The sequence below is a fragment of the Epinephelus lanceolatus genome, chromosome 14, assembly GCF_041903045.1.
Source record: "Epinephelus lanceolatus isolate andai-2023 chromosome 14, ASM4190304v1, whole genome shotgun sequence".
NCBI classification, from domain to species: domain Eukaryota; kingdom Metazoa; phylum Chordata; class Actinopteri; order Perciformes; family Serranidae; genus Epinephelus; species Epinephelus lanceolatus.
In genome coordinates this window covers 33,665,772-33,677,661 of record NC_135747.1, presented here as the reverse complement: position 1 = coordinate 33,677,661, position 11,890 = coordinate 33,665,772, and the positions used below count along the sequence as shown (strand labels likewise).

Genomic DNA, 11,890 nt, shown 5'->3' with positions numbered 1-11,890 from the left:
AGTCCGGAGACAACTATGTGACCCAGTTCTGGTTTCATGCTGATAAATGGACACTGCGTACTGACCACTCTGTTATAAAGAAACTGATGGAGAACGAGAGATCAGTTCTTAAATTAGCTCATGTTGAAAATAATTAGTTTGACAACCCAACTCAAAGTCCTTTACCTGCTATTTCAACCATCCATCCTTTTCCTCAGTTTGCATAGTTGTCATGGTGATTGATACTGACATGTCTTTGCTCATCATATGTTGGCTTAAAGGGGCACTCCATTGTAGTAACCTTCAAATAAAGCTGCATCCTATATTTCGGCTAAGGCAGGGGTCAGCAACCTTTACTATCAAAAGAGCCATTAAGAAAAAAAAATTCTGGCTGGAGCTGCAAAACATATTTGAATAAAGATAACAGCCTGTTAAGTCTTAATTAGCCCATCAACATTATGAACCGGTCTAAAGCCCCATTTCCACCAAACACTTTCAATATGGTACCTTTGGAACCAAAATTAACCCTTCAGACATGGTACCTAGACCCAGAGTTTTTACTCTTAAATGTGGGTGGGGTTGTTGCCACTCACTGCTCCATCCAGCACTCACTGTATTTCCTCCTTTATCAGTGTGCACCTCGTTTATCGTCCACAGAACGAGGCTGCACACTGACATTTTCAGGACAAAACTGAACAGGCTGCAGTGAGAGTCTCTACCAGGTTCCTCTCAGGCAAGCTCAGGGGTTTAGTGTTGCTGTAGCCCACAGGAACAAAGCTCCACAACGCTTTTTTTTTTCTCAGAGTGAGGATTTGAATATATACAGTTCACATAATCCAGACAAAATTAATATATATTTTTAAACACTTGAAGATCCACTAGGGCATTAACAGAAAAGTCGATTTGTCAACGTGTCGACGTCAGTGGCACAAGTCGACACCCCCCGGGAGGAGTCGACAAGTCGTGTGTTTTTTCCCTCTCTCTCTCTCTCTCTGTGTGCTTGTGTACGGAATGCAACTGTAGGCTTATCCAATGTTAAGAAAACGGTTACTCTTCCTGTCTCCTAAGTGGGCGTGGTTAGGTCTCCCTCCAATCAGAGCCTGTTCTCCCTCAACCCCCCCCACCACCACCATGTTGAACAGAGGCTCTGTGGACGTCTGTGTATGCGGATCGAGAAGCAGGTGGAATGAAAATACATTCTTCCTATTATTGCAGCCTATTGCTGCACAAAGCTTGGGCATTTTTTATTTATTACTAGCGGTAAATAACTGTTTGTAAGCTAACTGTGATTTTACCGCCTGTTTATCAAGATCACGAGATCTCGCGAGAACTTGTTTTCTGAGACGGACAGGGCTCAAACAGTTAACTTTCTCTTGATCTGTGCGGATGAAAAATGCAGCTCTAGTGTCAGAATGTTGGGAAGATGTGTGGCTTGTGGAAAATGAACCCAATATTTACTTTAGTGACTACTGGGCGAAAGAATTGACCATGAATTGTGATCACGTTCATTTTCCTCATTGACGACAATACATTCACAGCTGCCGCAAGTCTCCTACGGGGGCGTGGCGCTGACGTCACTGAATCAGGAAGTGAGCTGAGTTGGGTATCTCGCTTCATCCAGTATCTCTGGTTTGGGCCTTGAGAGTGACAGACACACATCACATTTGTGGAGATACTTCACTTTCCTTTCGCCGCGTCAGTGTGTTGACGTCATCAAATGACTTGTCGACTCGACTTCATTACTGAAAGTGTCTGTCATATAAAACTAAAGTAATGATCAAAGTTGTCACAGTGACATGTAAGGTGTGTTGATGGATTCACATCCATGTGTGAGTTGAACACATTGAGTAACATTCCACCTAAAAGTTGCCGGCAGTCGGCCCAGTGAATGAAGTTATTTTTTCTCAGACTCCAGCTGCTGTGAGAGGCAGCAAAACATCCTTTCATTTTATAGATACAGTTTACTAATAAAACTCCACAGTATGAACAGTGGTTACATGAGCCTCAAAACCAGACACAACTCAGCCCTGAGCAGAGTGACCGTCCTCTACTGACCAAATTGTGTCAAGAGACCGTGTCCAACCCTTGTTTGCATAAAGTTGAGTCAAGGCTACTTAATGCAAATCAGCTTCTAAACTAACTGTTGTTGATCTGAAGACAGGTTTAGCAACTGCATGGCTGATCTCTTGCCTCATATGTTTTCAGAAACACATGTCGGGAAAATATTATCTTAATATAAGAAAAAGTTTCCAAATGACCCGACATTTTGGTTTGGTTTTAAAGAGAGCAGACTGCCCATGTACCTGGTGGCACGCCCATCAAGCATCCAATGCTGGGAAGCAGCGCGACCCCTCATGTCCAGAAACGCCTCTGTGGACAAAAACAAAGACCTCCCTGCCTCCAAAATGCCCTCTCATTTAAGTCAAACCCCACACTCAGTTTATGACACAAGCTTTATGTTAAAAACTTTCCCTTAACATGGCCAATCACAGTGATTAACACACAAAAACACTATAGGAAAGGATCCATGTTTGTTTTAACATTTTCATTTTAGCACTGAATGACAGCAGCAGATATATACTGTCAAAGGAGTAAAATATGGCAAACTCTTAACTAACTCTAGAGAGCTAAAACACCAAACCAGGGATAAAACACTACATAATACTGAACTGAGCTAGGGCTAAAACAGCAGCAAATGTTGCACCAAAGTAGGGATGAAACACTGGCAAATATTGGATCAAACTCAGCCCAGTCACCAGAATAAATTGTTCATATTATACATTATTGCAAACCACAAATATGTACACAAATACATGTGCATGTTTCATACATATCATATCAGCACTTCTAAAGTGACATAATACATATGGTGATTTTGTCACTGGGAGGTGACGGTATGTGAAGCAGGCGAGACTCTGCTCAAAACCTACAACACAGGTTTTTTTGGTGACCCTTTGCGGCACTTCCACAGGTGTTTGTGGCACTGAACCTGGGTGCTTTTCACTTTCACATTGCAGCATTTCCCAGCACAATCTGAGCCACCGAACCTGGGCATTGTAAGACAAAATATAATCTTTTCCCAACCATTATCAAATGATTTTTGTGCTTAAACCTTACAGGACTTTCACCACAGTGTTGTGGAGAAACATTAAGTTTCAATGTATCCACCACAAAACAATATAACAAACCCTTGGTTTACAAATTGTACAGTATGAACATTTTTTCTACCTATGGGTTCGTCAAACCAGGGCTAAAACACCACAAAATGTTGGAGTCTCATACTCAAGCTGAGATAATGCCATATGACATCATCTGGGTTATTATTTCAATTTAAGAAAACTCCCTCCAGAGAAACAAGACGTCACACAGGATGATTCGTAGGCCACTCCTTGTGACAAATTAATTTAACTTCATGTGTAAAATAGGTGGAGTGCCCCTTTAAAAGTCTGACATAAACATTAACTTGACCTCAGAAACAAAAGAGTCTTCGTCAGTTGATGAAGGCTGTGTGATGTGCATGAAAGCTTTCAAAAAATAGCAAGTAGACCTTGAGTTTGGATTGTTCTGTCAAAACGCTGCCAATGGTTTCGTAATGTTCTGTCAGTGTGTGAAACTTCAGTCTTTCTCTGGTCGAGGCAGGTCACCTGGGCAGTCGATAAATAAAAGATTTTCTTTTACTTAATTATCTATATATTTTATTTTATGTTTATACGTTTTATTATTTTATTTTTTGCAACATTTAATTTTGCCCAGATTTTCTGTGGTTAAAAATCTAAAAAGACATACTTAGAGTATCTATAACTCAATACACAGTGCGCTCTGTATTATTTTTTATTTACAGTGAAACATCCTCTGTAGTTCGGACTCTCCACTCCAGACCTCTCTGGTTTTCTAGGGGAAGGAAGAATTCCCAGAGGACACATGACATCTGTTGTGGTTTGTCTTCCATGGAGACCTGCATCACCAAGCAGTGCTCAGGTAGATCTGATCTGTTGTCAGGTGAACCATGTAGTGCTGCTTGATGCAACAAGGTCATTTTAACTGTCGTTCAAAAAGATGCAGCGCTCATACAGGAGGAGACGAAATCAAAACAGAAGGCCATGCTTACGAAAAATGTGTTAGTCTGAAGCTTCACTTTTGAGAATGGATAAAACAGGTGATGTTGGTATCAGACGGAACCAATGGCAGAGACTGTTCAGGTGGCAGCGGAGGCAGAAAGTAACTGAGGAAGGAGAAGATGGAGTCAAGGATGAAGGGAAACAGAATGCCAGTGTGGATTCCAAGTTGAAAGTTAAGTGAGTAATTAATGGATCATAATCATGGAGTTAATTAGATATCTGGTTTGAGTAATTTAAGGTAATTAGGATTAATGTGAGGACATTTATTCATTTATTCAGACTTCATCGCCTCTGAGTTGGTCAAGAACTAACAAGCCTCTACGATGACAAAATAACGTCCTAAACTGTGCATGCTAATGTGCTCTACTAGAGAGCACTAAGAGCATTTTTAAAGAAGTGATTTTGTTGTTGCGTCTGTCTTTATCAGTAGATTTTAGAAAGCGTAATCAAATCATAGTTTGAAAATTACAGGCAGATGTTTATGTGTATGATGAACAAAATTAAATGTTGTAATAACTACTTTATGATGTACGTAAGAAAGCATTCAGAACCACTTGACGAAAAGTTTAAATCATATTCATCCTATTTATACAGATGTCTTTCACGAACATGGACTATAATTTTTGTGTGTTTGCGTGTGTGTGTGTGTGTGTGTGTGTGTGTGTTGTTTTCTTTTTTAAAGGGACAGTTCACCCCAAAATCAAAAATACATATTTTTCCTTTTACCTGTAGCATTAATTATGAATCTAAATAGTTTTGGTGTGATATCAGCCATAGAGATGTCTGCCTTCTCTCCAATATGATGGAACTAGATGGCAAAAAAATTAGGTTTTAAAAGCTCAACAGCAATGTCTCTTTCCAGCAAATCATGACCTGGTTACTCAAGATGATCCACAGACCTTGTTGTGAGCAGTTTCATGTAGGAACTATTTTCTTTCTACCATACTAAAATCCCCAACCCTTTCACCGAGCAGGGGGAAGCGTGCATGGACAAGAGGCTTGTGCTAGTAACAGGGCGAGATGTAAACATTGATGTTGTCCTCCTCAGCTGAGCTATGACATTAGCTAGCTCAGTGGTGTTAGGTGATACACGCTTCCTTCTGCATGGTGCTATGGTTGGCGGGTGTCGGTCAGTGGAAAGAAAATAGTTCCTCCATGAAACTGCTCACAGCAAGGTCTGTGGATTATCTTGAGTAACCAGGTCATGATTTCTGGAAAGAGACATTGCTGTTGAGTTTTTAGGACATACTATTTTGGTGCTTTGAGCACCACAAGCCGAGTGCCATCTAGTTCCATTATATTGGAGAGAAGGCAGACATCTCTACGGCAGATATCTCCAACATTCAGCAACTCACACCAAAATAGTCTAGACTGATAAATAGAATTTTGAGTAAAATCAAAAACATGTATTTTTGATTTTGGGGTGAACTGTCCCTTTAAGTGTTTAAGATGTCATCCTGTGACCGATTTTGTTCACATTTAGCTTATTATTCATGTAGACATGAGATCTATGAACCACAGTTTCTCTGTCACAGTTCTCCTCATGTCACGCTGACACCATTATGACTGATCATCTTCGTTTTCCTCTCCCTTAATCATCATTTCCCTCTCAGCTGGAAAGAGTGGGTGGTTGATCCGGCAGACCAGTTTTATTACGTCTGGCTACAGATTATGATCTTTCCCATTGTGTACAACTGGGTGATCATCATTCTGAGGTACAGACATTATGAACATGATGAATATCAAACAGTCATAAAATATCTGAGCATATAACCTGTAATCATGTGACATACTCTGTCTCATTATTGGCTATGTTTCCTCAGGACATGTTTCACTACAATTGCAATGAGCTACCTGCCTGTGTGGCTCACACTGGACTATCTGGCAGACCTCATGTATATGATTGACATGGTCATCATTGTTCACACAGGTAACTTTTATTTTGAGATGCTGAAATTAAAATTATGTTTGTCACATATGCAGTCCCATAAAATGGAAGTCATAATGAAACACTAGAACAATCATACCACAGACTATAAAGACAATAAATCACTCATGTCGCTTTTAAAATCAATCTCAGCACCTGAATCTCATTGTACATGGCCTGCATGCTTGAGTTAGCCAAAACTTCATTAGCCTTCCCCCAATGTAGTGCCTTTTAGTTTTTGTGTAACTGCTCAGTAAACTATGTCTTGTCTCGCCCAATATACGTCACCTTCACCAGGTAGCTAGATGATGATGTTTTATCAGGCGACAGCAGGTCTTTTTATCAGCTGGGAAGCAAAAGAACGAGCAACGCCTGTTGCCTGTGTGAAGACATCCCGGTACAAAACACGCAGCTATTGTAGCTTTAGCAAAGAGAAAGTTGTGATTTCACTTATGCAACTTGTGTGGTCTTCTAATTACATATTTTTGCAGTCTTATACTTCAACAGTTTCTTCACAGTCACTTCGACAAACTGAGACTTATTTTGACTTTTCAATTGACAAATATGTGTAATCCATGAAAACATATTTGTCTCTTGCTGTTGACTACCGTACATATTTTTTCTGACTTCATGTCCCATGGTGGTCCACCAGAAGGGGAGGGACTCTGCTTCTCAATAGTTGCCAACCTTGCACCTGTGTATGAAGTGTTCTCTGTGCATTGTTAAACCTTGTTCTTCCCTCTTCAGGTTACTTGGATCAGGGCATCCTGATCAAGGACCTAACTCAGCTGAAGAAGCACTACCTGCACTCCAAACATTTCCTAAGGGACCTTGTTTCCTTGCTGCCCACTGACTTCCTCTACTTTGTCTTTGGCATCCAAACTCCGCTGGTAAGGATCAACCGCTTCCTGCGCCTGCCACGACTCAACGAGGCCCTGGATCGCATGGAGACGAGGACCTCCTACCCCAACACCTTCCGCATCTCCAAACTCATGATCTACATCTTTGTGTTGATCCACTGGAATGCCTGTCTTTACTTTGCTCTGTCCAACTACATCGGCTTTGGAAGTGATCGTTGGGTTTACCCCAACATCACCAACCCGAAGTTTGCCTCCATGCGTCGGCAGTACTTTTACTGCTTCTGGTTCTCTGCTCAGATTTTCACCACAGTGGGAGACACCCCTTTGCCAAAAAGGGAAGAGGAGTACTTGTTTATGATTGCAGACCTGCTCATTGCCGTGTTGGTGTTTGCATCGATTGTTGGCAATGTTGGTAATGTCATCACGAGTCTGAGGGACCGTGATAATGTCTTCTTCCCTAACCATGAGCTGGTAAGTGGAAATACTTCAGTTTCTGAAATATATCTCCCTTCTAAGAGTTTCTATAATATATATGATATGATGAAGCAGATGACTCCATGGCTCCTTTCCTCTCTCAGGTGAAGGCTTACCTGCGTAGCCATCACATTAGCAAGGAACTTCGACAGCGTATCGACAACTGGTACCAGCATCTTCACATCAACAAGAAGATCATGCGAGAGAATGAAATCCTGCAGCAGCTGCCCGTACACCTGAGGACAGAGATTGCTGTCAGCGTTCATCTCCCCACACTCTCCAAAGTCACCATCTTCCAGAGCTGTGAGAAGAGTCTGTTGGAGGAGCTGGTGCTTAAACTAACACCTCAGGTCAGGGGGAAGAAGGTGGCAGTCTGAGAATAGAGAGTTAGGCCATGCAATATTATCTAATGTGTCACAAATGCTTTCAGAGAAGAATTGTTTAAGGATAAAGTGGTTTCTGACGCCTTTTGTGTCTGCAGGTGTTCAGTCCAGGAGAGTACGTTTGCAGGAAAGGAGACGTGGGCCATGAAATGTACATCATCAAAGAAGGGAAACTTGCAGTTGTAGCAGATGATGGGGTCACAGAGTATGCTGTGCTGAGTGAATCAAATTTCTTTGGGGAAATTAGTATCCTCAATATCAAAGGTAAGTCAAGCCTCACTGTAATACAGCATTTATTCAAGGAATACTTCACCCCTGCATTTAACAATAATAAAACTATATCAAAACATCAATTTACAAACTCTCACACAACTCGTGCAGGGTAATCCAAGTCTCATTTATCCAGATGTATGTTCAGTACTTCCTAAATGGACAGCCCTCTCGAAAGAGGGAAGTGAATAGAACTAAAAGTGAAATTTATCTTCGCTCTCTTCAAAGCCAGACTCTACTGACCAAAACAGAAATTTCTCCTTGCTGATTGGTCTACCACACAGACTGTATAATAAAGATGGACAACCTGACAGCTCCTCAAAGGTGCAGCCAAAACATCTCCATCGCCCCCTGGTGGCTGGCTGCAGTATAGGTCATTAACTCCAGCCCGTCTATGTTAGTGGATGGGACATAAAAGATCAAAGTTGTAGGTCAAATCATTTTTCCAAAGATGGTTTGTAATCAGGTGTTCATTTTTCTTATAAGTTTGGTTGTAAGTAGTTATTTAATGCTATAAAAAGAGGGCTTGGCATCATGACTGACAGCTGTGTGCCACTCCAATGCCAGTTGCTCGTGATTGTTCCGATGGCAGGATGACGTCTACAGACTCTGGCTCCGAATGATGAAGATAGGAGCTAATATATTTATGATATTTGGGCTTAATTTTTGTACAGTAGGAGGAAGTGGAGATGTGTTGTCCATGTTTATACAATCATTGATCTACCACTGCCTTGATTGTTTGTTTTTAGTACAAGTACTATTATCTAACCAAAGGTGACATTAGATATATCATGTTGAGTTCTGAAATCATAAGTTCACAGATGCAGGAAAACATGAACACGAACATGGAAACAAGACAAAATGTAGGTGCATTAAATGTGCATAATGTTAATAAAGGGGAAAAAAAGAAATAAAATTAAATTAAAAAAAGGAAACTAAGTCTAAGTACAGGATTTCTTTAACCTCTGCTATTTCTCTGTCTGTTACTCTTGTCTCACTCATTAACTCATATTCAAAAGAGTGGGTTTCAACTCGACAGCGGACCAAAAAGATGCAAACCAAAGGCACGATACAAAGCTATGAGAAAGGGTAGCTTGACATGGTGGTGACACGTTTGGATAGATGTTGTGTACTCTTGCCTTGGAGCAGTGGAATCTGTGTAGTGTTTTAAAATATACAAGACGGTGTCTGGTGTTAGTTGAGCATTTGTGTATTTGCTTGAGGCTCTCTTCCAATACATCATCTAGTCAGCTAGTATTTTAATACCTATTTCTTTTTCCTTATTATATTTAATTTTCTATTTATTTGTGAGCTATTGAACTTTCAGAAGATGGAGAGACTAATGATATAGATGATATATAGATGATGATAGGTAGGAGATGAAGTTATCACGGTTTGGTCACATTTTGAGACAGTTGTCTATTGTTGATTGTCTCTCAGTTTCAAATCCTATTAGATGTTTTTGTATGTAATCTGTAATCAGTGCCTGAAAAAAAATATAGTAGTAAAATATGTAGTTGTGCAAAGGTGGCAAATGTACCTTTTATATTTCGATCTTTGACACTATGTATTCCAAAGTCCCTCCATGTACAGAGGGTTTTATAGTTGTTTGTTAATGTGTGACTTTGGTGTTTTAAAGGGTTTTAAACTCACACAATAACACTGTAAAATCACTGTTGTTGTCAATGTAGTCTGGCTTTGAAGAAATAGATTCACTTTCAGTTCAGTTCCCTGTCAGAAAGGGCTGTCTGGGATGTATTGAGCATCCGACTGGATATATTAAGACTTGGATTATACTGCACAAGCTGTGTGAGAGCTTGTAAACAGATGTTTTGATTAATTTTTGCTGTTGTTAAATGCGGTTGCCTTTGACTTAAATTCATCATAAATGTTCTCAATTTCTGGATTGTTCGTTCACTGCAGAGACATGCAAGAGAAACATTTTTTTCTCAATTAATTCAACTAAACATGAAGGCAGTAACTGATATACAAATGCTCTTCTGGTAGGGTGAATTACTCCTTTAATGCCTGTACAGTAGGTGATGAATAGACCTTTACTAGACTGGTATAGATGGTTCAAGCAGACATGAATGATTTGGTACCAAGAGGAAAGACATCTCTCTGTGCTGCTTTTGGACCTTGCTAATGCATTCAGCCCTGCACTCCTGAAGTGAAGGATCCAACGGTCAGGAATGAAGCACTTACTGTGTTAAAACTGCTCAAGACTGGAAAGTTTGATTGTAGTTGAGCTTAAAATTAAAGGTCAGTTGTGTAACTGTGGTTAGAGTTACAGAGAAAGAGCATGGGAAGATTCTGTAGATGGGGCTAATAAAAAAGGAATCTGCAGTGAGGCTGGAAAGCACAGATCAGAGAGACACGACTGTAAAATGTTTATTTTTTTATTTTAAATCTCACAGAAATTACATTTTCCTTTCAGGTAACAGGTCAGGCAACCGTCGCACCGCCAACATCCGAAGCATCGGCTACTCTGACCTCTTCAGCCTGTCCAAAGAAGACCTGACAGACGTGTTATCTGAGTTCCCCGCAGCCAAACGTCACCTGGAGGAGAAAGGCAGACAGATCCTCACCAAGATGGGCATGTTGGAGGACAGCGGAGAGGCGGAGGAGGGGGAGGCAGAGCAAGTGGAAATCAAGATAAACAGGCTCGAGAGCAACCTGGAAGTCCTGCAGACAAAACTAGCTCGACTCATGGTGGAATTAGAGTCGAGCCACCGCAAGATGCAGGCCAGGGTGGAGCAGCTGGAGTGGGAGGTGGCAGCACTGGAGACACAGCTGCCAGAGGATGGAGAGGATGAAGAAAGAGCCCAGGGAAGAGGTGAAGGGGTGGGAGGGGAGGTCGGATGGGAACGGGAAGAGGCAGAGGGAGAGGAGGAGGGCTCAGATGCAAAGGTGAAAAAACAGGGACAGGGAGAGGATGGTAACGATGTGACCAAAGAGGGAGATGGAGAGAGCACTAAAAGCACAAAGGAAGATGTGGAGAGGATGGTGGAGGGAGATAAATCTGGGCTGAAAGACCCCGATAATCAGGAGAAGAAAAAAGAAGATGGTGGAGAGAAAAACAGAGAGAAAGGAGACGACCGGCCTGGGAAGGGAGACGGGGCTGAGATTGAACCTAAAGATAAGAAAGAAGAGACAAGTGGAGAGAGAGAATCTGAAGAGGGGAGAGAAAAGGCTGAAGAAGACTCAGAGATGGAGCAGAAAGATGAAGGGCAGAAAAACAGCAAAAATAACCAAAAAGGAGAATAATTAAGAAATAAAACTGTGTATTTTTGTCTGTTTAATAATAATAAAAATATTGAAAGCCTCAACATCTCATTGACACACTTTCCACAGTCACCTTTGTACCCCTAGATGGCAGCATTGTATCCCCCACTACTGATAGATATGACTCATTCAAACACAACATGGTGTCGAAACTAGAACATTAATATTACATATCAGGACTGGGACAATAACAACAATGAAATCATCACGTATGACATTATCTAACAGAGAAACGTAACAGTAAGTAAAACATGAAACAAAAATTATAAAGAACAAAATTACAGGGGACTTCTGGATGAAGCAAACTATGAAAATTTAATACACTGATTAAACGATAATTAGCAAGACACATCCTGAGCAATGACATCTTGCATGCCATAACATTTTTGTTTAATTTTTACAAATTTCAAAGAGTTGATGAATTATCCTATTTAATTAATAAAAACAAATGAATTAGGCTTTCTGTTTTTTCTCCCTTACATACACCACTCTCCCATTTGAATGACTGTATCAATTAGAGGATATGTGATTGTTAATAGTTTCCATATATCTGTATGGCTAAATATGGGAATACTAGGTTTTTTATTTGTTTTT

The 11,890-nt window shown here is 40.7% G+C and overlaps 1 protein-coding gene across 1 annotated transcript; it reads left to right on the top strand.

Moving 5' to 3' along the window:
* The first annotated feature begins 3,993 nt into the window (after positions 1 to 3,993).
* cnga4 (cyclic nucleotide gated channel subunit alpha 4) lies at positions 3,994 to 11,332 on the top strand. Its single transcript, XM_033616569.2, has 7 exons — positions 3,994 to 4,274; positions 5,711 to 5,812; positions 5,921 to 6,027; positions 6,772 to 7,355; positions 7,463 to 7,708; positions 7,840 to 8,005; positions 10,449 to 11,332. Exons 1-7 carry the CDS (start codon positions 4,123 to 4,125, stop codon positions 11,276 to 11,278), a joined length of 2,187 nt encoding a protein of 728 aa, XP_033472460.2. The 5' UTR covers positions 3,994 to 4,122; the 3' UTR covers positions 11,279 to 11,332.
* Positions 11,333 to 11,890: the final 558 nt, after the last annotated feature.